This window comes from Arvicola amphibius, chromosome 1, assembly GCF_903992535.2.
Source record: "Arvicola amphibius chromosome 1, mArvAmp1.2, whole genome shotgun sequence".
In the NCBI taxonomy this organism is placed as follows: domain Eukaryota; kingdom Metazoa; phylum Chordata; class Mammalia; order Rodentia; family Cricetidae; genus Arvicola; species Arvicola amphibius.
Window position 1 is genome coordinate 105,868,590 of NC_052047.1, and position 24,611 is coordinate 105,893,200.

At 39.4% G+C, this 24,611-nt stretch overlaps 1 protein-coding gene across 1 annotated transcript; it reads right to left on the bottom strand.

Annotated features, from left to right (window-relative positions):
- Window positions 1-9,973: 9,973 nt before the first annotated feature.
- On the bottom strand, window positions 9,974-11,311 carry LOC119814991 (hemoglobin subunit beta). The gene is made up of 3 exons (XM_038331115.1): window positions 11,159-11,311; window positions 10,830-11,052; window positions 9,974-10,234 (listed from the first exon to the last, which is right to left on the bottom strand). Exons 1-3 carry the CDS (start codon window positions 11,248-11,250, stop codon window positions 10,106-10,108), a joined length of 444 nt encoding a protein of 147 aa, XP_038187043.1. The 5' UTR covers window positions 11,251-11,311; the 3' UTR covers window positions 9,974-10,105.
- Window positions 11,312-24,611: the final 13,300 nt, after the last annotated feature.

The following is a 24,611-nucleotide window of genomic DNA, read 5'->3' on the forward strand; positions in this document are numbered from 1 at the left end:
ATTTCATTATAGGTGTGTCGGGGGAGCAGGCCATCAAATCAAGGTTAGTACTATGAGAGAGGATGAAGCGATGGAAAGAGCAGAGATGGTGCTCGAGAAGGCTGTGGAATGTCTATGCAATGAATGCAGGCACAAATTGTTGGTAAGAGAATAGAGTATGTCAAGGCGGGGGGGGGAGCAGAAGAGAAGGGAGGGTAGTGAGGATGCTAAGTATAACCATGTAGAAGGAACTAAGTATCATAACATAGACACTCAGAAGTAAGTACAATGGTATAGCTGGATGATTATGTAACAATAAAACACACCGTGTATGCTTAACAAAAAAATTAATTAAAGGAGGAGCAGCTTCCCTTTATACCTTGATTCCACTACAGTTGAGTACGCCAAATATGCACCATTGTGCTGTATTGTTGCCTCACTTCATTTTCTATTAATACGAAATATCCTCTTTTCTCCAATTAAAACATTAGACACTGCTTATTTAATTATAGTTAAATATATAACGCAGAGTCAGCCAATTTGGCCTTACCATAAGTTGGCATGAAGTTCTTTAAAAATAATGGACATTTATGAATCTGTTCTTCTCACATAAACCAACTGGTAAATGGGACTGTGCAGGACAGTAGAACAGTCATTGTGGAAGAAACTGGTTATTTATCAGAAGAGTAAACTGATAATTTATCAGAAGGAAAGCAAACAGACCCTTCAGTTTTTTTGTTTGTTTTTTGTGTTTGTTTGATTTTTTTTGGTTTTTTGGGGGGATTGGGGGTTTTTTTGGTAGTAAGCATTAACGAACTCTAATCTTTTGTTTTGAAAGACCCGCATAAATCCAGACACCTCTAACAGAAAAAATAAAGCAAAAAATCTAGCAGGGAGAGAACCAAAAATCTAGGTTAGCCGGTTCAGGGACTCTGTTCCAGGAACTAGCTGACCACAAAGTTAGATTATAATCTTGAGAATAATCTTGAGAAATGGGGAGTTACCCCTTGTGATTATCACTGATATTTTCAGAATTTTCCAGTGATCACTGGTATTTTCGGAATTTTCCAATGATGTCCTCCCTACCACCTTTGGGTTGCAGTTTCTTTCCCTGATTACTCCATCTCCCAGCTACTCAGGGTCGAACTCCTCTACCCCTGAGTGGGAAATGAGTTTTATCCCCAGTGCGCTCATTCCTGTCAATAAAAATCGTGTGATTGCAGCAAGGACAGTCTCTCGTGAGTTCCTGGGGGGGGGGGGTCATGTTATCCCGAGATTTGAGTGAGAGTCTCCCCACTCCGGGGGTCTTTCAGTTTCATTTGTCTTTCACTGTGATACTAAGATCAGTAGTTACCTAAACTGTTGATCTGGCTCCTTGTAGTGTTATGCTCCGACAATATTGATAGGCTATTCTGACTGGGGCTGCATGCAATAGGACCTGAACCCCGCCAGCTAAATGGACTTGGCTGTGTGACAGAGACTCTTACTTTGAAGTTTCATTCTCTGAACCATTATGAATCCATTCTCAAGCTAGAATTTGAGGATAATAGCTACATAAATCAGATAAATTTCTATTGCAGCAGCAGATGACATTAGGAACTCACAAAATTGCCACTATTAAGACAAAAATAATTGCTACTTTAAACAAATTTAACTCTCTTGACTTCAGATTCAATTTGATTGTAACATACTCCCACAGCCAAGATGTATTACCTTAAGCTGACTATAACATCCTGTCGTCTAAAAGCATCCCCTGTTTCTAGAACATCCAGTGACGGAAGCATTGGCTTAAAGTGGACCTCTCTTCCTACCTAGTCACCACAAGATCCTTACCACATCCAGAGCTAACACCTCTGAGTTTCATTTTTTTAAATATGCATCTAGACCAGTACCTGATATTCTAGTGCTCAGTGCATTTTGTGGGAATTAGTCACATATTCATCCGTGTATACATAAATTGTTTTTACTAAACTTTTTAAATGACTAAGCCTTGTTTACCACTATGAAATTTAATATGACTATATTTAGTGCCTTGATAGCAATATATGTATATATACATACATACATACATACATACATACATACATACATATATATATATGGTCATTGTGTAAATACAATCTAAATGGGGAAAAGTCTTATCTGATGACTCAGTTACTCAACATAAGATAGAATTACACCTCGGTTGCAGATCAACTTGTCTAGAGTCAAGTGGTGTACCCTATGGTGAACTCTGAGGAGCACCTTCTGCCGTTTTCTGGTTTTCTCCTGTTCTCTGCCACAAGCCTCCCTTGAACGTAACTATGTACTTACTTGTGTCTATTAGAGGACTGAAGATACTTAGCAAGTTAGGAGAAAAGGCAACAGCAAGGAGATTCCCAGAGTCCAGCCAGCAAATCAGGACCACTTACTTGTACCTCTTTTTAGGTATCTCTTGGGCCCTAGATGTTTAGCCCAAGAGCATTGATTGCATCCTACCATAGGAGAATTGCCCAGCAGTGGCTCTTCCCCTGAGAGCTTCCTGCCTTCTCCTCCTCCAGAGTCTGAGAAACATTTCCTCTGACTAGCATTCTAGGGCACTAAAATTAATACACGTTCAGGGTCTTTTGCAAGTCAGAGACGTGTACTAGCATGGCCAAGTGCTGTTTCGCAGAGGCATCTACTGTGATGGTGCTCTAGGTACCATGCAGTAGGCATGGCTTAGAACCCACTATAAAGAGTTCTTTTCCGTCTTATGCTCCGTCAAATCTTAGGGCTCTTTCTTTAAATTCTGTTTCCCAGGTCGCATGATAAGATTAGGCAGGATTAGAAGGCTCAAAAATGCAATAAGGTGGCATAGAAATCTATTGTTGTCTTTTGAATATTTTAATATTTTAGTTTTGTTAAGAGATTAGTCTTTATTTTTGTTAATTTTGGATCTGTAAGTAAGTATAGATTCCAGGAAGGTTGAGGCCTGAAGTTCTCCTGAACCTGCAGTAAAGGCTATTATGAGCTACTATTATTAGGCTAATGTGGATGCTGGGAAGGAACTCCAGCCATCTCAATTACCATCCCAATTACCCACCTTTCTTTGAAAGACCAGAACCACCTGCCTAAGCATAGACCCTCCAAGGGCTAGGCCCTCCTGCATCTGTTAATAATCTTCCAGAAGTACGCCCAAGCGTCAATCAATCACTTCTAGGCAATTCTTTGAGACTTTCTTCTCCAATGTCTCAATGCTGTTTCAGGATGCTGATCAAAGCACACCGGTAGGGGGCAGAAGTGTTCCACTGATTTTTCTTTTTTTCTTGTTACTTCAAAAATACTTGAAGCAAGTCTGTTTTTAAATGTGGTCAGGTCGGTTAGGGTTTTGATATGGCTGCAAACATAGATAAGAACCTCTTACAAAGTTTCTCCAAAGACCTGGGCAAGAGGTTCCAAATACACTGATAACAGACAGAACAGTTGACCACAGACTTAAAGAATTCACAAATACATGTGCATTGTTATGACTATTATTTTATAAATGCTCTTTTCAGTTACTAGTATTTTCTCTATTATTTTATTCACTCCATATTTTATGTCTATAAAGAATATGCTAATCTTATCTGAAACATAAAGTATTTATATTATAACATTATTTTCTATTTTAATATACATTTTAAAATATACTATCTTATACAGAAACATGATTAAACATAAATAATACATCTATTTAACTATAGCCATCTACAGGTTCTGAATAGCTTTCACCAAAATTTAGATTATTTAATTGATATAAGACATGAATGGTATTTTTAAGTGAATGTATCTGTTTTTTCTTTAATAATTTCCCATTAATTATGGAACGACAAACAAATAAAATCAGTCATAATGATGACAGTAAAAATCAAGAAAGTAGAAAATGAAATGGCAAACAAACTTCTTTCAAATTATTTCTTATAATTTCTGATAAATAATAGTGGTGTGTGTTTATGGAATACAGTGCACTTGCATTTACACATAGAGTGATTCCAGCCAATTAATGTATCCATCATCTCTATAAACTTTCCTTCTAATGAGGTGATGAAGCACATTCTTTGCAAGAAAATGAATTGAAATAGAGCTCATCCTAATGATATAAGTCACACTTGGGAAGACAAGTGTGATGTGTTTTCTCTTGTATGTCCACTAGACAAAGAAAGAACATAAAAGTAGAAGCACTATTATAGGAAGAGAAAAAGCCTACACCATGCCATCCAGCAGCCTGAAAACAAGAAGAGAGGAAGCTCCCAGCCAGCTCAGCTTAATTGCTCTGTGGCCAACAACTAACTGGAGGGACTGAGGTGCCTTCCACAGCTGGAGGGACTGAGGTGCCTTCCACAGTTGGAGGGGGTGAGGTGCCTTCAACAGTTGGAGGGGGTGAGGAGCTTTTCACAGCTGTAGGGACTGAGGGGCCTTCCACAGCTGGAGTGAGTGAGGTGCCTTCCACAGCTGGAGTGAGTGAGGTGCCTTCCACAGCTGGAGGGACTGAGGGGCCTTCCACAGCTGAAGGGACTGAAGGGCCTTCCACAGCTGGAGTGAGGGGCGCTCAGCAACAGCTCTCAGGGTCTGTACATTTGTGGCATGGGTAGGGGAGTACTGTTTAAACTCTAGGTCTCTCTGAGGAATAACACATAGGTAAGTAGCCCATACCAGCACTGGAATTTTTGTTTAATAATAATCTACAGCTTCGGGAAGCACCATTATACACCAGGCATGGTGCTTCCATTCAAACTAAGTTTTAAAATTATGTTTTAACTGGCTTCCATAGAATTTTTCCATTGTTTTTGCAGTATCTTTCATATACCCTTAATTTTAATTAACCCTTCCCCTACATCTCCTCTTTCTTCTGTCCCCTGGCCTCCACTCCCATTTAAGCTATCACAATATCCACTCCATCAACTTTTATACCACATATGATACTCTCTGTAACCCCACACACTTTTAGAGTATTGGTGTCCCAGAAATTTACTTCAATTTAAACATGTAAGTGAAAAGATTCAAAGCAAAAGAGAAAAATCAGCATTTGTGTTTCTGGGCATGAGTTCTTCACTTAGTAAGATAATTTCTAGTTCCATCCATTTTCCAGAGATTTTCAAAAATTGATTTTTCTTTAAAGTTTAATAAATTCATGTGTGTGTGTGTGTGTGTGTGTGTGTGTGTGTGTGTGTGTGTTGATATCCTTTTACGTATTGTTGGGCATCTAAGCTCCATTTCTTAAATGGTGTGAACTGATCTCCAATAATCATGGGAGTGCAAGTATCCCTGCTGATTGGATATGTAGTCCTTCTGATACATAGTGTGAAGTCATCGCAATAAACACTGTGTACAAGCATCCTGCATTTGGATGTAAAGATCTTCTGGTACATATTCTGTTTGAAGTGTTTGAAATGATTGTAATGAGCATGGGTGTGCAAGCATCTTGTAGTTGGATTTAAAGTCCTTCTGGTACTTACTCAGGAATGGTGTAGCTTGGTGGGATGGTAGTTTGCATTTTTTAAGAAATCTGCACCTGGTTTTCATGACCGTGCACTAGTTTTCTTTTTTGTTGTTGTTTTTTAACTTTTTATTTAATACTTTTTAAATAAGAAAATACCAATCCAATTGCTCACTCCGTCCCCTCCTCCCAGTCCCTTCCCACTCCTTCCACCCACCTTCCCACCCCAGCCCCCTCCTATACTAAGAGAGGGCACTGAACTAGTTTTCACTCCCACCAATAGTGAATAGGGTTTCCTTCTCCCTACATCCTTGCTCACATCAGTTGTCCTTTGTTTTCTTTGAAAGGTAGCTATTCTGACTAGGTGAGATGAGCTCTCAAAGTCGTTTTGTTTGCAATCCATTGTGGCTAGGCACATGGAATACTTTTTGAAATGTTTATTGGCTCTTATGCCCAGATCTATGAAGTCCCACATGTAAAAACAAAGAGCCTTTATCTTATGCAAGTTTGCAAACTCAGTCTCTCTGCATGTCCAACGTATTGCAATAAATGAAGAGCACTGAGCTCAGTTAGAGTTGGGTTTTTATAGTAGTAAAGGTGGCAGTGAAGGGTTTCTGAGATTCAGGACCCTTGACTGGCTGACATTTGTCTAGTGGTGTCCTGGTGAGTGTGTGCTGGCAGGTGATCCTATCTACAGAGTTAGGAATGTTAAGCATTTCCTTTGGATCTTTGGATGGTCTGTTCTTGGGTGGTGCTTAGGTAATCTAGTTTATGGTCCTTCCTGCAACCAGGTATTGCTTCAGGGTAAACTACTGAGACTCAGGCCTCCACTAAACTTATTGATGGCTGAGTCCTAGTCTGGCAGGTGATAATGGTTGGAAGTAAAGAACTTCCTTTGGGTGATCTGTTCATATTTAGCTTATCATGGCTGGCTCCTACATTAGACCAATTCTGGCTCGAATGTGCATAGGTGCTGTGGATATTCCAGTATTAATAATCTGTGTAGGTGCTGTGGATATTCCGGTATCTGTGTTCTATATTACTGTGAATAATGGTGTGACTAGTACCGTCTGGTGGCTGCCAGAATGTGAGACTCATATCCATGTAAGGGAAAATTATAATTGACTTTCAGATAAAGGAGACTTTCTATTTTTCTATGATTTATCTGCTCTTTATTCGTCTTCACTATTCTCTCCTAAATGATGTCAATATGGGAGAGAAAAGTCAGCTGGATTCTGCTAAATAGATCTCCATTAATGCTTATTCATTTGGTGGTCAGCAATGTTCAGTGAGCATTTTCTTTTCTTAATATTACATTTAAAAATTCTAGTAACGTGTACAGATGGCAAAAACAAGAAGGGAAGTTTGGAGAACTTGTGTAATGAAGCAAGCGTGAGGTAACCTGAGAGAAAGCTAGTCAGATACCAAATACAGTTTGTACCTGTATTAAACTCCTCTTTGATTTAAAATACTTTATTTAAAATTTTGCCTAAAAGGAGTGCCCTGTAATTATTAAATGATGTGGCTTACTTTTCATTTCCATTTGTAGTCCAGTCATTTGATTCCTGAGCTATCAATATTTGTCTCCAGCTCCTCTCCTCTTTCCGTGTGACTGGTGGTCTGTTTCAGCCTCTCCCCTTCATTCCCGCCAGTACTCTGCGGAGCTGAGTCAACAAGTCTGTCAGGATGAAGCAGCAGTGAGTGGCAGTTCACATCAACACATCGCCACATTGCCAGCTGTGGCTGTCTCTGCTGATAAGGAAAGCTAGCTGGGAAGCCTTTCGATCGGTTAAAAATACATCCTGCCTAGGTTCTTGGTTTTTGAAGTATATACACCTATGAGATAGAGGTAGGGAGGGAGGAAGGATGGAAGGGAGGGAGTGAGGAACGGAGAGAGAAAGAGAGGGGGAGGGAGAATTAGAAACCTGCTTTCAGAATTACAGTCTTGGTGCAGTAAAAAAATAATCACCATAAGGATCCCATCTGTTTTTCATTCCCAGTATGTGCACTTTTGAGTTTCCTAATAATACAAGAAGTAAGTGAACTATGCCTATTTCAGTATGCCAAATAAAAATTCAGTTTCCAAACCTGGTGTGGGGAGTTTCTGATTAAATCAGCCCAAGCACTAAGAATTAATAATTGACAGAACCCTAAAGATGTTACATTTTATAATGGTTAAATCTACAGGTATAGCTCTTAAATGACATGTACTGTCTCTTACAATCTGTATTTGTTAGTGGTCTTCTAAACACTGGCAAGTGGTCAGTCAGCCCACCTCCTGTGTGAAGGGTTGTTATTTGCTTGCTTGCTTGTTTATCTCTTTGGTAAGTTAGAAAGTTCACTTATGTCAGTTAGTGAGTAGGTCATGAAAATCTTCAGTTCTGTATGAAACAAGAAGACATTACTTTCAGAACTAGTGAATATAACTTTCATATTGGCAGATACTTGAATGTAGATTGTAGAGGGCCCAAGTTTTATAAAACAGCTTCACTCTCCTAACAGGAATGCATATTTTACCAGTGCTCAGCTGGTCCCCTATCCTCATTGCCTGATGTAGGTGGATGGCTCACTGAGAGTACAGGAGCCACATGTGAAGGAACATGCAGAGTTTGGCTGCTGGTCTTTGCTTTGTTTTGTTTTTTTTTTAAATTTAGAGTCACTTCTTACCTGGAGGTTACCCCTAAGGCACTTAGATCTAAACTAAAGACATTTTACTTTCCCAGGTCATTTTTTATGTAGTTGACTAGATTATGATAGTCTGTATGCATGCTGCTGGCCTCCAATAGAGCTCATGTAAAACCTAATATGTCTCCCCATGCCTGTGAACACTCATCACACATGCTATGAGCAAAGACTGAGGAATCTCTCATCTACAAAAATACCTGGTGAGAATGAAAGCTTCAGAAGTGGCAACTACTAGTATGTCTATATAACACACACACACACACACACACACACACACACATGTTCACATATGCTCCAACATGTCTTTTGCCTCTTTGATAGCAGCTATTCTAACAGAAAAAAAAAGGTGATATCTCTTGGTAGTTTTTGGTTTGGATTTCCTGATATTGAGTTTCTTTTCATATATATTTGGAAATTTGTGTGACTTCTACGGAAAAACTATGCTTTGTTCCTTTTTCCGTGTTCTTTCTAGTAGATTATTTGAGTTCCTTATATACTTTGTATACTAATATGTTGTTAGAATTAATTCACAGATATACCCTCCCATTTTATAAATTGACTTTTGTTTTCTTGATTATTCTCTATGCTGTGCAGAAGCTTCATCTTGTTTTACTTGTTCATTTTTGTTTTTCTTGTTCATCATTTCTTTCTCTTGCCCATGTTTTTCTTGCAGTGGTAGATATAAAAATGCTGGTGTGTGTGTGTGTGTGTGTGTGTGTGTGTGTGTGTATTAAAACAAACGCTCACCCTAGGTGGGCATGAGACTCATGATTGTGACTCAGCTTCTCAAGTGCTGGGATCACAGGCATGGACCAAACCTGGCTTACAGCCATGCTTAATGAATTTTGCTCTACGTTTTATTCTATATATGTTGTATTTTTCCATCTTAAGGCTTTGGTTCATTTTAGAGTTTAAGGCAACAGGTAAATTTAATACCATTTTGATGGCTTCACCATGCAATATTATAATGGATCTCTAATTAATCATCATGCATCACATGCATTACTCTAACAACATTGCCAGAATTGTAGTAGAATAGAACACTTGAAACTCATATTACATAGCCAAACACACACACACACACATCAGAAGCAAGTCCAGGGAGATGCCAATCTCCAATCCTTTCACGGATATTCAAAACAGACACATTTGTAATTCTCTTTGCTGTGAGCTCAGGAAAGCTCCCAAGGTTAGCAATGCCTATCTAAAAACAAATTTTTTTCTCAAATTCTCCCCAGTCCAGCCTTTACCACTGTTGACACCCCTGATCTCCTATGCAAGCTGCAAGTTGTGTGGAGATTCACAGGGCACTGCTGATGGGAGAGGCAGGAGACGACTCAAGAGCTGTTTTTCCTGTTTCCAGCATATCTCTGTAACGCAGGGGGTTATCTAAGATAGAGAGGTCAGAAGAGGATGCGACATGGGGGTAGGAAAGCATGGAAGGAAGAAAACCCTGCAGAGTGAGAATTGCAGACAGGAGAAATGATTCAAGTGAGATCTCTGAGGCACCAGGCAGTGAGTGGAAAGACAAGAGAAGTTTCTGAGAACAGCTAGTGAAAATCTATGCTGAAAATGAAACCCTAAGTTGAATTCTTTTCCAAGTGATAAGGAATGGCATTGGTGGTTCCCATAGCAACTGCTTACTAGCTCATCCCCTATCACGAAGCACCAGATACCAGCTTATTAGCTCAAAGTCAAATGGAATAGCCTTTTCTGAATACTCATTTCTTTTATCTATTTTATTTTTGAATGATTTTAATTGAAATAGAATGACTTTTATCCTCCCTTTACTTCCCCCAACATAGCCCAGTTACTTTATAGTTTAACTGCTTCATATGAATCCTTCCAAGAAACACAATTAAAACACACCCATTGCAAGGAAAATAAATATCTTTTATTAGATAGAAGTAGAAGCCCAAAGGTCTTCATTATTTAGCCCACATGGAGAGTTTTTCTCCAGGGGACAAAAAAAAATTAGTGCATAAACAAGAGCAGAAAAGGGGGTTAATGGTACTTGTGAGCCAGGGCAGAGGCCACTCCAGCCACCACCTTCTGGAAGGCAGCCTGTGCAGCGGGGGTGAAATCCTTGCCCAGGTCGTGGGACAGCACAATCACGATCATATTGCCCAGGAGCTGTGAAAAGACAGAACAGGCATCTCATGATACTAGAGCAAAAACATCAGACACTGCAGGCTCATTTCAAATGGCAATTTATGGTTACAATCTTAAAGCAGAAACAGAATGACAGCTGCGTCCCACAGTCCAGTGCTGATAAGAATTCTCTATGTCAACAGAATTTATAGGCAAATAACATTCTTCCCTATCAGCCTAGTCAGAGAGCCAGTGGGCTCTGTTATTCTCTAGAGCTGTGCAAGGAAGCAGGGGTTGCCTATCTTCCTTGTCCTCAAAGCAAATTACCAGGAAATACTCAAAAGAAAACGAAATAAGGAAAAAAGCAGATAAAGAAGAAGAAATATATTTTAAAACTGGAAGTGAAAATGAAGAGTTTCTTGGAGAAAGAGGAAATCACAGCCTCGAAGAACGAAGAGGGGAGACCACAATAGTGAGTGGAGGTAAAATCGTCAAACTCTTGCTGGCCCTCCACGGGGCACAAGCGGGCATCATCAAGTCTAAACTGCTCCCTAGAGTCTCTTCTCTCTTCCTTCTGATGGGAAGGTGAACACCAAAGCCAGAGGAAGGAAACCACAGGCAGAGCCATCAGACTCACCCTGAAGTTCTCAGGATCCACGTGCAGCTTGTCACAGTGCAGCTCACTCAGGGCGGAAAAGGTGCCCTTGAGGTTGTCCAGGTGTTTCAGGCCGTCAGCAAAGGCAGTGATCACCTTCTTGCCATGGGCTTTCACCTTGGCATTGCCCATAACAGCAGAGGCAGAGGACAGGTCCCCAAAGTGTTCAAAGAACCTCTGGGTCCAAGGGTAGACAACCAGCAGCCTAAAGAGAAATCAACCGGAGGACACTGGAAGTTAGTGCCTGTGGAAAACAGACCTGGGTTTCCATGCACCCAAATTGTGAGCTGCATTGTAACCTCAATACCAACCTGCCCAGGGCCTCAGCGCCAACTGCGTCAGCGTTCACCTTTCCCCACAGGCCGGAGATGGCAGCCTTCTCGGCATCAGTCAGGTGCACCATGGTGTCTGTTTCTGGGCTTGTGCTTCAACACAACTATGTCAAAAGCAAGTGTGAGGAGCAACTTGTCCTGCCCCACCTTTTATGCCCTGCCCTGGCTCCTGCCTTCTCTGCCCGCTGAGAGCAGATTGGCTAATGTCAGGGTGTGACTCTATAGGATGAGGCTTCAGCAATGACAATCATATCTACCCAAGGTGGCTATGGCACTGACTTAGGAATCTGAGTTCTGGGTTCTCCCTCCCAATATGATCTGTTCTTATCCTCGCAGCATTCACTGTCCCTAAAACATCTTTTTTGGCAACTACTTTTATGAATTTTTGCATAAGTAACAGTTGGTCTATTAGATTCTTCTTCAATATTGTTTACTACAGAAATAAAAAATAGTGGCATATTACACGTAGGAAAATGACCTGTTGGGTTTTTTGTTTCTTTGTTTGTTTTTTTTTTTTTTTTTTTTTTTTTTTTTGGCTTGAATGTTTGAGAGGCTCTCCCCTGAGAATACAGGTTATGTAACATAAACAAGAAGACAAAATAATCATTCTTCTATTGTTTCTCTAATTCTGTCTTTATTCAATTTTGGATTAAACCTCCAGGTAAGAAATTAAACATGTGTTCACTTATTTCAAGTTGGTCTTTTGCATGTTTCCTTGTTTCTTTAATCTGTTTACTTAGTCCAGTAAGTTTGGAGAAGCAGCTAAATTGGGTGTGTCTTATACACTTGTTACTCTTTAAGTTTTGGGGACCCAGAGATGGAAACAGAACTCTCAATTCAGAAGAAAATCAATACAGATACAAAGCAAGTTAGAACCCAAAGATTGGTGGTAATATTTGGAGACTCGGTTATCTGGAAGGAAAAACTAAAGGGAAACAGTGAACATTCTCTATCTGTAGTCATCTGTGGATGTCTGGAGGAGCAGAGGGACTTCCTAGCACTTAAACTCGGTGTCAGGAAAATCTAGTGTCAGAGAGGTTGAAAGAAATTCTTCCTGTGTTCATTTTTTTCTTTCTTCCTTCCTCCCTCCCTTCTTCCTCTCTCCTTCCCTCCCTCTCTCTGCCCCTCCCTTCATTCCTTCCTTCCTTCCTCCCTTTCTTTCTTACTTTGCTTTCATTACTGATTCATTCATCCATTTTGCTGCTTTCTGGGCACTATGTATGTTATGTTTTAGAGTAATTTTCGTGTTTGATAGTCTTTACCTAGCTCCACTTGCTGTGTTCACTTATTTATTGTTACCATTAAACTGTTTAATTTTCAACTTTATGGATTTTCCAGTTTCCCTCTACTTCCTACTCTCTAAACACTCACATAAAACATCCTTAACTTTTTACACTAAGAACTTCTGAAGTAGACTTTTTTTTTCTTGGTGTTAAAAGCTACAAGAAACTAAATAAAGTCCAAGAGTCACAAAACAGAAGGCTTAAATATGGGAGGAGGTTCTGCCGAAAAAGGCTACAGTAGTATGAGAGGAAGGAGAGAGACCCATGTGGGTGAAAATGACTAACACACATTAAAATGTGTAAAAGTATTAAACTATGCAAAGAGCTCAAAATCTTGCCATGAGAAAACGAAAAGCTACAAGCATTTTTGAGCTTCTCTCTCTCTCTCTCTCTCTCTCTCTCTCTCTCTCTCTCTCTCTCTCTTTCTCTCCCTCTCTCTCTCCTCCCTCCCCACCAGTGGCTGGCTGGCTGGCTGCTGGCTGCTGCACTACTCTCTTTCTCCCCACCTCTCACACATATGCACTTTATTGAAACATAACGGACCAGTAGTACATAAGGTCACCACAACGGAAATGGGACAAGTCTTTCAAGCTAATAATATCGTAGCTGGCCACACCTCTGCCAATGTGATTGGCTCTATTGTGCTGCCCAGACAGGGTGCAAGGCCTGTTCTCAGAGTGTTGCACCTGGGGGCTGGCACTCTGTGGCCCTTCTGACCTCAAGGTCAGCTCTCTCACTTGCCTCAGGCATCCATGGGAGGCAGGGGCAGAAGAGCAGACTATTTCTTAATTTGTCTATTAGGGACCTTGCTGGAGAGGGAAACTCTAGGACACAGGGAAAAAACTAGAAAATAATCATTCTGAGTGAGGCATCCAAGACCCAGAAAGACAAATATGGTATATATTTTCCTATATGTGGATACTGGCTGTTAAGTAAATGATAAAACATCTGACCCAGAGAGATTAGGTAAAGGGGGAGGGGGGTCAAGAGGGAAGCATGGATCTTCCTTGAAAACATAAAGAAAATTGATTTTATGTGTGGACTGGGAGCAGGTGGGGATGGGAACTGGAAAGATCAGGAGGTGAGGGAGGTGGGACGGTGGCAGACACTATGTGGAGAGACAGCTGGAAATGGGGGAATTTAGGGAATGGTATGGAAAGCTAGCACAGCCATAACTTCCTGAAATTTATAAAAGTGATCAGAAGGAAGATTCTTAGTAATAAGGGACACAGTCTCAACTTCCCACCTCTTGTAGCCTGGCAAGATTTTCAGTGGCAGGTCTAGGATGCTTTCAATTGACTTGTTGGCCAAGGGCATCTCATGGAAATCTGCAAACAAATCAGGCTGATGCTAAGACAAATGGTTGCTTTCCACAAACTGACAGTGTGGCCCCACTGCTGAGAACAACATCCTTACATCTCAATGAATGGTGAAAGTCGAGCTGGTACCTATATGGAGCCTTCACTTCTGTGCTCTGGTCTCTTTGGTGAGGGAAGGTCCTCTGCAGGCTACTATTGAAAGGAGAAATATGGACACCATCCCACCAATAAAACCTTCGACTATAGGTCTCTCTCCTACCTGCAAAAATCTGCTAAAACAAGGTGGCACAGGATGCTAGGGAAGTAGCCAATCTATGTCTGGTTTGACCTAACGTTCACATCCACAAGAAGTAATTTATACCCAACACGTTTTGGAAACTATGAATCAGAAACTATATAGCCCAAGACTTAGACTAAAATCAAACATGACTGACCTATTACAAAAAAAATAAATTAATTAAACGATTCCTAATGATAATTCTGCTGTATTCAGATCAGTGCCCTATCCAGTCCTCATCAAAGAGGCTTCCTCGGGCAGCAGATCAGAACAGATGCAGAAACCCCACACCCAGACATTATATGGAAAGAGAATCTAAATTGGAGGTCCAATCAAATTCCTCCCTCAGAGCTCAGAGTATTAGTTGGAAGAAGAGGTGGAAAGATCATAAGACTGAAAAGGAGTGGAAGATACTAGAAAAACAAAAGTCCTCATGAATTATCTAATCAAGGCACATATGAGCGCACATATGAGACACTTAAAACAGGAGCAAGCACAGGGCCTACAATGGTTTATACCAGTTCCTCTACTTATATATTTTGCTGTGGGATAACCCTCCTGTATGCTGTGAATACCGTATTACTCTCATTGGTTGATAATAAAGCTGATTTGACCTATAGCAAAACAGAATAAGACTAGATGGGAAACCAAACTGAAAAGAAAGAAAGAAGAGGGCAGAGTCAGGGAGAGAGTATGCAAGCAGTTGCTGGGGGGGAAGGAACAAGATGTTAGAGGACAGGACAACCCATTTACCATTTGACAAAATACAGATTAATAGAAATGGATTAATTTAAGTTGTAAGAGCTAGTAAATGAAAAAACCTGAGCAATGAGCCAAACATTCTGCAATTAACACAAACTTTTGTGTATTTATTTTGGGACCAGGCAGGTCAAGAAAAAAGGAAAAGCTCTTACCTCCATTACACATTATTCCTATTAACTTAGGATTTTTTATGGGACTCCTGGATATGAGAAGGAATGTGTCTCTGACTTTTTGTCTGCTTTTGGGACTCTTTTCCCCTTGTTTCCATGTCCAACTTCAATATGAGAGGTTTTTGCTTCATCTTAATTTTATTGTGACATGTTTGTTAAATCTTTTTTATATTAAATAAATTTATTCATTTAGGGTCTGGAGAGATGGCTCAGTGGTTAAGAGCATTGGCTGCTCTTTCCAGAGATCCTAAGTTCAATTTCCAACAATCACATAGTGGTTTACATCTCTGTAATAAGATCTGGTACCTCTTCTGGCCTGCAGGATACATGTAGGGCAGAACAATCTATATATTAATAAATAAATATGTTTTTATAAAATAAATTATGTTACATTTGTTTATGCTGTGGAACATTTGTTAAAAACAATTATTCATTTATTTTACATCCTGCCTGCATGTTCCCTTCCCTCAACTCCTCCAATTTCCTCCCTTATAATCTCCCAATCCATCCTCTTCTGTTCTGTTCAGAAAGGAATAGGCCCTCCAATGGCAGTCAAAAAAAGCCATGGCATGTCTAAGATATATTTAAAGAAGTGTTTCAGCATGCTTAGCTATCAGGGAAATACAAAATCAAATGACTCTGAGATACCATCTTACATCGGTCAGAATGGCCAAGAACTCAAAAATGGTAATGACAGCCTATGTTGGAGAGGATGTGCTGATGGGAGTGCAAACTTGCATGGCCACTTCGAAAATCAGTATGGTGATTTCTCAGGAAATTGCAAATCAATCTACCTCAAGAAACAGTGATACCACTCTTCAACATATACCCCAAGGATACTTGACCATACCACAGGGACACTTGCTCAATTATCTTCATAGTAGCATTATTTGTAATAGCCAGAACCTGAAAACAACCTAGTTACCCCTCAACCAAAGAGTGGATAAAGAAGATACGTTATATATACACTATGGAGTATTAATGAGTGGAAAAGAACAAAGACATCATGAAATTGGCCGACAATTGGTTGGAAGTAGAAAAAAAAATATCCTGAGTTGGATAAACCAGAACCAGAAAGACAAACATGGTATATACTCACTTATAAGTGGATATTATATGTAAAGCAAAGAACGATCAGGCTACAGTACTCAGATCACAAGGAGAACCCTGAGAGGGGTACATGGATCTCCCTGGCAAGAGGAGATAGATGGAATGTCCTGGGTAAACTGGGACTAGGGATGTAGAGGGAAGGGGATTTGGGGATGGATACATGAGGGATCAGAATAGTTCATTTGGCAGTAGGAGGGTGGGGGAGAGTAGTGCGAGAGACATCTTGATAGAGGGGGCCATTGTTGGGTTGGGGGAGAAACCTGGTGCCAGGGAAACTCCCAGGAGTCCACAAGCTTGACACAAGCTAAGACTCTTGGCAAGAATTAAGAGAGTGCCTGGACTGGCCTTTCCCTGTAATCAGGTTGGAGACTCTCCTAATTGTCATCATGGAGCCTATTCACTATGATGGGATGCCTTGTTCAGTCTTGGTGCAGTGGGAGAGGAGCTTGGTTCTGCCTCAACTTGATGTGTCATGCTTTGTTGATTCCCAGGGGAGGCCTTGCCCCATCTGAATGGAGACAGAGGAGGAGTGGATGGAGGGGGTGTGTGAAAGGAAGACATGGAAGGGAGTGGGAGGAGAGGAGGAGAGGGAACTGTGTTCAGTATGTAAAATAAATAAAAAAGACAAATAAAAATTTTAAAAAGCTGGGCATGTCAAGTTGAGGTAGGACTAAGCTCATCCCCTTATATTAAGACTGGGCAAGGCAACCCAGTGTGAGGAATGGGTTCTTGGATGCCAGCCAAAGCCTTAGGGACAGGCCCTGCTCCCACCACTAGAAGTCCCACAAACAGCTCAATCTTCACAACTGTCACACATATACAGACGGCCTAGGTCAGTTCCATGTAGGCTCCATAGCTGTCAGTCCAGAGTCTGTGATCTCCTATGAGCTTAAGTTAGTTGTTTCTGTGGGTTCCCTTGTGATGACCTTGGCCTACCCCCCCATCACCCCCAACTCATACAATCCTTCTTCCTTCTCTTAAATAGGATTCTCAGAGCTCAGCCCAGTGCTTAACTGTGTAAAGGGCATCTAGTGTGTGTCCAGGTTCTGTATATTAAGGGTAACATTGCTGTGAACATAGCTGTGCAAGTGTCCTTGTGGAATGATTGAACATCCTTTGGATATGCCAGAGAGTGGCATGGCTGGATCCTGAGGTAGATGGATTCCCAATTTTCTAAGAAACTTCCATATTGATTTCAAAGTGCCTGTACAAATTTACACTTCTATCACCGAATGAAGGTTCCCTGATGACAACTAGGGTTGTCAATTTGATTAGAGATGGCCAGTTCAGGCTGTCTATCCACTATTGCTAGGAATTCTAACTGGGGTCATCCTTGTAGATTTGTAGAGGTATCCCTTGCACCTGGTTTCTACCTGACTCCAAAAGGACCCCATCAAGAAGTCTCTTTTATTACCCTTGCCCTCCTCTCACCACCCAACCCCATCCCTCATGTTCCCATCCATGCCTGCCCTACTCTTCTATTTTCCTTCCCACAGAAATCCATGTGTCCCTATCCCCTCTTTGGGTACTCTTTGTTACCTAGCCTCCCTCGAGCTGTGGATTGTAGTATGGTTATCCTTTACAGCTAATATCTGCTTATGAGTGAGTACATACCATGTTTGTCTTTCTGGGTCTGGTTACTCAGAATGATTTTTTTTCTAGTTACATCCATTCACCTTCAAATTTCCTGATGTCATTGTTTTTAATAGCTGAGTAGTACTTCATTATGTAAATGTACCACATTTTCTTTATCCATTCTTCAGTTAAGGGGCATCTAGATTGTTTCCAGTTTCCGGGTTATTATGAATAATGCTGCTGTGGACATAGGTGAGCAAGAGTCCTCATGAAATGTTTGAGCATTCTTTGGGTGTATGCCCAAGAGAGGTGATGCTGGGTCACGAAGTAGATTGATACCCAATTTTCTAAGAAATATCCGTATTGATTTCCAAAGTGGCTGTACAAGTTTGCACTCCCTCCAACAGTGGAGGAGTGTACCCCTTACTCCATTACTCTATCTCTCTCCAGCATGAGCTGTCATTAGTGTTTTTTATCTTAGCCATTCTGACTGGTATATGAGGGAATCTCGAGGTCATTTTAATTTTCATATCCCTGATGGCTAAGGCTGTTAAACAATTCTTTAAGTGTCTCTCAGCTATTTAGATTCTTCCTTTGAGAATTCTATTTAGATCTGATTGTTATCTCTTAGAAGTCTTTTTCATGAGAGGCAGAAAGGGAGTGAATCTGGAGGGAATGGGACATGGGAGGAAGTGAGAGTAGTAGAGTAAGGGAAGCTATAATCAGAATATATTGCATGGGAAATTATTCTATTTTAATTTTTATTAAAAATAGGGTCATACATATACATATATATGTATGTGTATATACATACATGTATTTTCATTCTCACACCATTCCAGATATATGTATATACACATACCTAAATATGCATATATCTAGATACATATATATCTGAATATGAATGTATCTGGACATGCATATATATGGCTATTCATATATCTATTGGATATGCATATATATATCTGGATATGCATATATCTGAATATGAATATATCTGGAATGGAGTGAGACATCTTGAAGGCTGGGGCTGTGGAGAGTAAGACACCTTCTAAAGCCAGCATAGAGAGATAGAAATACATAAGCCCTGAGATCTGTGACTTTCAAGATGATGAGAAACACATTGCATCTGATAGCTAAATTATACAAAGAACAGATGGAGAGGGTTATCCTAGTATTCTAATTAGAACATCCTAAGGGCTGGTGCAGTTGTGAAATGAAGTAGCCATTTTACAGCCTTCTTCAGCTCTAAGCATGTATGGAGACCACAAGACAGATGACTCGGGGGATCTCAAGAGGCTCAGTCCTGATCATGCTTTTTAAAGAATATTTTTATTTGTGCCAAACGGCAATAAAAATGGTTAACCAGCCTAAACACTTGCCTTCATCAAAGGGTTAATTCTGTCATGTTGAAATTGTAGTTATCATTTTATGATTCATTACAATATACCATGCTTTTTTTGATACCCATGAGAGGACTGTCCCTTACAGAACAGAAATAGAGGAGGAGTGCATGGGGGGGATGAGAGATTAGGCAGAGGGGATTTGGGGGAGGGAATGGAAAGAGAGAAGGGAGGGGAAACTGTGGTCAGGATATAAAACAAGTGCATAAATTTAATTAATAATAATGTAGCACTTTACATATATAAACTTTCAAATTCTTTGTAATAATATTTTGTACAGAACTATAAAATAACTTATAGCATTATCACCACTACTCCTAGGGAGAAGAGCCCATAAACTTCCAGGTTCTTGTTGCATAGTGTTGGTTCAGCAGTCAAGCAGAGAAAGTCAGAAAGCTGTGGTTTTAACCAAAACGTCTACTTACTATTGTTTATAAAAACAAACAAAACAAAACAAAAAAATCCTAAGATATAACTCATTTAAAATAACATAAATACAAAGACACATTTTACTATATTGGCTAACTTATATTAAATCATAAATTTCAGACTAAATTTGTTGCTTATGTTTATAAGATGAAAACAGCAGAGTATCAGTATATTCAGCTTCAAATGGACCATTCCTGGGCATCACCGTATCATCTTTGTTACACAGCAAATAGAGTTACTCTAAAAGAATTTGAGCCTCCTAATTTGAACCTGAAAAACTAAGTTCTCAGTGAATTTTATTGAAAAAAATGCATACCTACATATATAGAGAGGTGCATATATCTTTACATAATGAGTCTTTCACTGTCTCTCCAGCAAGCTCCCAAATAATATAAGGAGATTTCTTTTAATTATTAAAGATCAACTTTACCTTGGGCTTGTTTTTAACTAGCTCTCATAGCTTAAATTAACCCATTTCTATTAATCTATGTGCTCTCATGTTGTTCGTGACTATAACCTCTCCTCCTGCATATCGTGCTTTTTTGCATCCAGCTGGAGACTCTGTGTTTCTTCTTCCCCAAGACCTCTCTGTTCCCAAAAGTCCCATCCTTTTCCTGCCTTGCTATTGGCCATTCAACTCTTTATTAAACTGATCGCAGTGCACATCTTCACACAGCGTAAAGTAATATTTTGCAATATGCCTCCCTTTTGTCAAAATAAAAAGGAAAGGTTTTATCTCTAACATAATAAAACTATAATCAATAAGAACAATTGTCAGATAAGAATTGTATTCAAAATGTTCTGTTTATTTGCATTTTGCAAATTCAGATAAAGTACTCCATTATCTATCCAATCTTGATGAGTCCAAAGTTTTGTACCTATTTCACTTTCTATTATAGCTTGTATTACCAACCCAAAACTATTTTTAGGCCTCAAATCATTTCCAAGATAAACAATTTAAGCTTTTGTATCTCCTTACCTTCTACACTTTACTCTCTTTTCTGAGATTCTTTTCTGAATTTGGCAGCAAGGAAAACTGTAAGTGTAACTTACCAGTCTTCAACTCTATTGGTTATTTTCACAGTTAAGCCTATATATATATATATATATATATATATATATATATATATATAAAATTATCCCACAGCGTTTTGTTTTTTTTCTTTTCAAAACAAGAACCCTGAATCTAATTTCATTTTTTACATTTTTCCTGACCATTATCCATAACCACTTGCAACCAACATATTAAACTATACACACACACACACACACACACACACACACACACACACACACACACATATATATATATATATATATATATATATATATATATATATATATGGGCTTAACTGTGAAAACATACCTAATATGACTGCAAGTGCTAACCTATCTTCCTTTATTATCCTTAATACCTTTCAAGGATTAGAATATTACATTACATTTTTAAATGAGCTGCATAGGTACAATAATACCTTCAGCAAGAATATAAACATACAAACAATATAACAAAAATACCCTTAAATTTGTATCAATATACAAAAAATATCTTAAACAAGAGTAGAAACCTATTTTCAGTCTAACAAAATAACCCTAAACATGAATCAACATACAAAAAATCCATACCAGTGTAAAATATTTGAGACTAGTGGTTGATTTTTTTTTAGTTTGAAAAATAATCTACTCTTTTATTCTATTATTTTAATCCCCTTTTGTCTTTTCAGAACAAGATTTCTGAATCTATTTTTTTTTTTGCTTAGTATCCTCCTTGACCATGTCCAGTAACAACTTGTAACCACCTCCCTTAAATGATGACAAACACTAAACAAGCCAAACTACTCATCCCTTCTCTTGGGAGTGTGGGAGCCATGTTCTTAAAATTACTTTCTGCTGTCTGTGGTGACAGCATCTTTAGGGAACCCAAAAAATTGGGGTAAAGATCAAGTTTCTGGAGGCCTAGCTATGTCCAGTCTCACTGTGATGGGAGAGCGCAAGGCTCATCTGCAGTCCTGACTGGAGTAGTGTGTGAGCCTGGACCACCTCAGTCAGCATACTTGAAACTTTTCTGGATGCAGAACTCTGAGGAAACTGTAACAGAGGTGGTATTCAGAGAAGTTAATTCATCCAGCCACCTGTTTTCATAGGTGTCTGGCTCCTTTGCTTTGAAAACACAAAAACTTTCAAAGGTAACCTACAAATCTACCTTAACACAAGTATGGACTGTGCATTGCACATAAGCTACCCGAAGAAGATACTTTTGTTGTGTGTCTGAGCAAGTAAAATACACATCACCTGTCTTGTAGGATTTTATGTTCATTTTTCTTATGTCTGTAGTTAGGATTTCAGGGAGTCTCCCTAATCAAATCTTATCTCTATTAACTTTGAAGGAATTCATAGCTTTTCATTTTCTGTGGAAACAAAAGCATAACGAAATACAAACTTTGAATTCCATTTTAGAGTGAAAGTATTCTTCAATCATCTGGGCTGGCTTAATTAAGCAATCCTCTTACAATCCCATGTATCTAAGCAGCTGTCATTTTCTCATCAGCAATCAAAAATTAAAAGTCAACAAGACACCACATGGGTTTAGACTCTGTGTTTTCCATATTTACACGGCTTATCCTTTTTATATTATTTTATTCTTGCTTTAAAGACTTTATCTTACTAGTTATAAACCATTTATTGTTTCTATGACTATGTATAATTTTCTTTTTTAAGCCTATGCACATTTAAAAGAAAACACTAACCTGTTCAGAGATTTTTTTTTTTTTTTTTTTGGTCTGGAGCTGTCTTTACGGAGCACCGGCAGCATTCTCTGACCACAAATTTTGAGACAAATCTTAAACTGCTGTGTCAGCTGCTGTGCAGCCCAGCTTAGCACATGGTGAGAGTGGATGCTCCAGCCTGCAGGCTGCTAGCAGTCAGTAGCCATGTCTCTGTACACCACACCTATTGAGGAGATCACAGTCACCAGGAAACCCCATTTCACTCTGTGTTCTGAAATCTGTTTCTAGCTTTCTCAGGTCTTCTGTGGAATACAAGGTGCCACATTGGGCACCATGTGTAACAAGTTTTCTCTGTACCTCCAGCCAGCTCCCAAATAACCATAAGAAGACTTCTTATTAATTATGAATGCTTAACCTTAGCTTAAATTTGTTTCTAACTAACTCTTATAACATAAATTCACTATATATTTTAATCTACATACTGTCACATGGCTCATGGATTTTGCCTTTCCACCTGCATGTCCTGCTTCCTCTGCTTCTGGCTGGGAGCTCCACCTTTCTTCTTCCCCAAGACCTCTCTGCCCCCAGAAGCCCTGTCTGACCTCTTCCTGCTTAGGTATCAGTCATTCAGTTCTTTACTAAACCAATCACAGTGACACATCTTCACACCATATAAAGGGATATTCTGCAGCATCTCCACATAAAATATTTAACGACTAAACTATTTAAATAGCAATTGAGACAGTTTGTTAGTACAGAAACACAAACTTATAAATGTGGGAACAAGCTAGTCAGGTAGAAATTGGCAAGCACACAAACACCTTCAGGTACCAATGTTTTTCTTTGTTTGGTTTTTGGTTTTCATGACAGGGATTCTCTGTGTGGCTCAGGCTGTCCTGGATCTCACTCTGGAGGCCATTCTGGCCTTGAACTCACAGAAATTTTCCTGACTCTGCCTCTCAAGTGCTGGGGTAAAAATGTAAGCTGCTACCACCCAGCGAGTACCAATATTTTTAACAACTATGTCTTGGTCATAGTCACAGGAAATTAATGGCAGCTATGTCTTATCCATAATTCATATTTTCACAGAAAGTGTCATTGTCTAAGCAATAAAAAGAGAAAAACTCTTATCAAATAACCCATTTAGTTAAAAAAAATCATAAAATATCACAATTTCATATCAGATCAATCAACTATCAATAAAGTTAAGTGCAGTATTTTTCATTTTTTAAAGAAATTCTAAACTTTACTATCTGCAGGAGAAGCTGGAGACTATCTTGGTAAAAGATAGTTGAGACTCTGAAATACAAGCATCATATATTTTCTCTAGTGTGAAATATGAAAAAAGAAGGATGACTGATAAACACTACAACCGGTATCAGTGGGAGGGAGAGGAGGAAATGAGCCATGGATGTGAGGGCAAGATGATCAACATATTTTATACACATAGAAAAATGTCTTAAATGAAGTCCCTCGCTTTTGGTCAAGTAATATAAACTAATAAAAATTAATAGAGAAACAAATTGTTCACCAAATTTGAAATACATAATGCCTCCACCTTAACTATGGTCACCAGTCAATGCAATAGGACACAAAAACTCACTGTTCTAGAATAACAACAACTATCACCTTTTACCAACATCTCTTCTAAATCTTCCTCATTCATAACTGCCCTCTCCACCCAATTTCCAGGTCATTTTTTATTATCACAGTCAGAGATATCCCAGATATAGAGTGTTCTGTTAAATGAAATAAACACCCTTTATGGTTTTTTATATGGTATAATTCGATATTCCAAATCAAAACAGGAAAATTTGGTTAGGAGCACACTTCATTGTTGTAATGCTTGAGTGATTCCGGTGATTCCCTGATCAGATCTTCAGTACCAAAGGGGAGTAGGTGGAAGAGGAGTAGTGGGGCTAGCATCTCTGGGAGGAGCCATGAGGAGACCGATGAGAGAGCAGTGAAAGGCCTGTAGTTGGTGGCCTCTGACGTCATCTAGGGATTTTTCATATGCTAGTTTTTATCTCTTTCACGTTCATGTTGACACTGATGGCTCCCCATCACTGATTCTATGCTCATAGAAGGAGGCCTGGGAAACCCCCTGCCACCTGTGTTGTTGAAATTGACCTATCTCCGCATGAGTTCAGGTACTTTCTTTCTAGGCAAACAAGGATGCCAATCGTGCCCAAAGTTCTGGAACTACTGTGGCTAACCTTTATAAACTTCTAATTGCATTTCCTTGTATTTTGTTAACTCTTTCCTCCATATTTATTTCATGGAATTAACCATATTTTGAGTTGTAGACTATTACTGTATAGCCATCAACAACCATCTGAATTATTCCTCAGTGCTCACCAGCACCAGGAGAAAGTGTG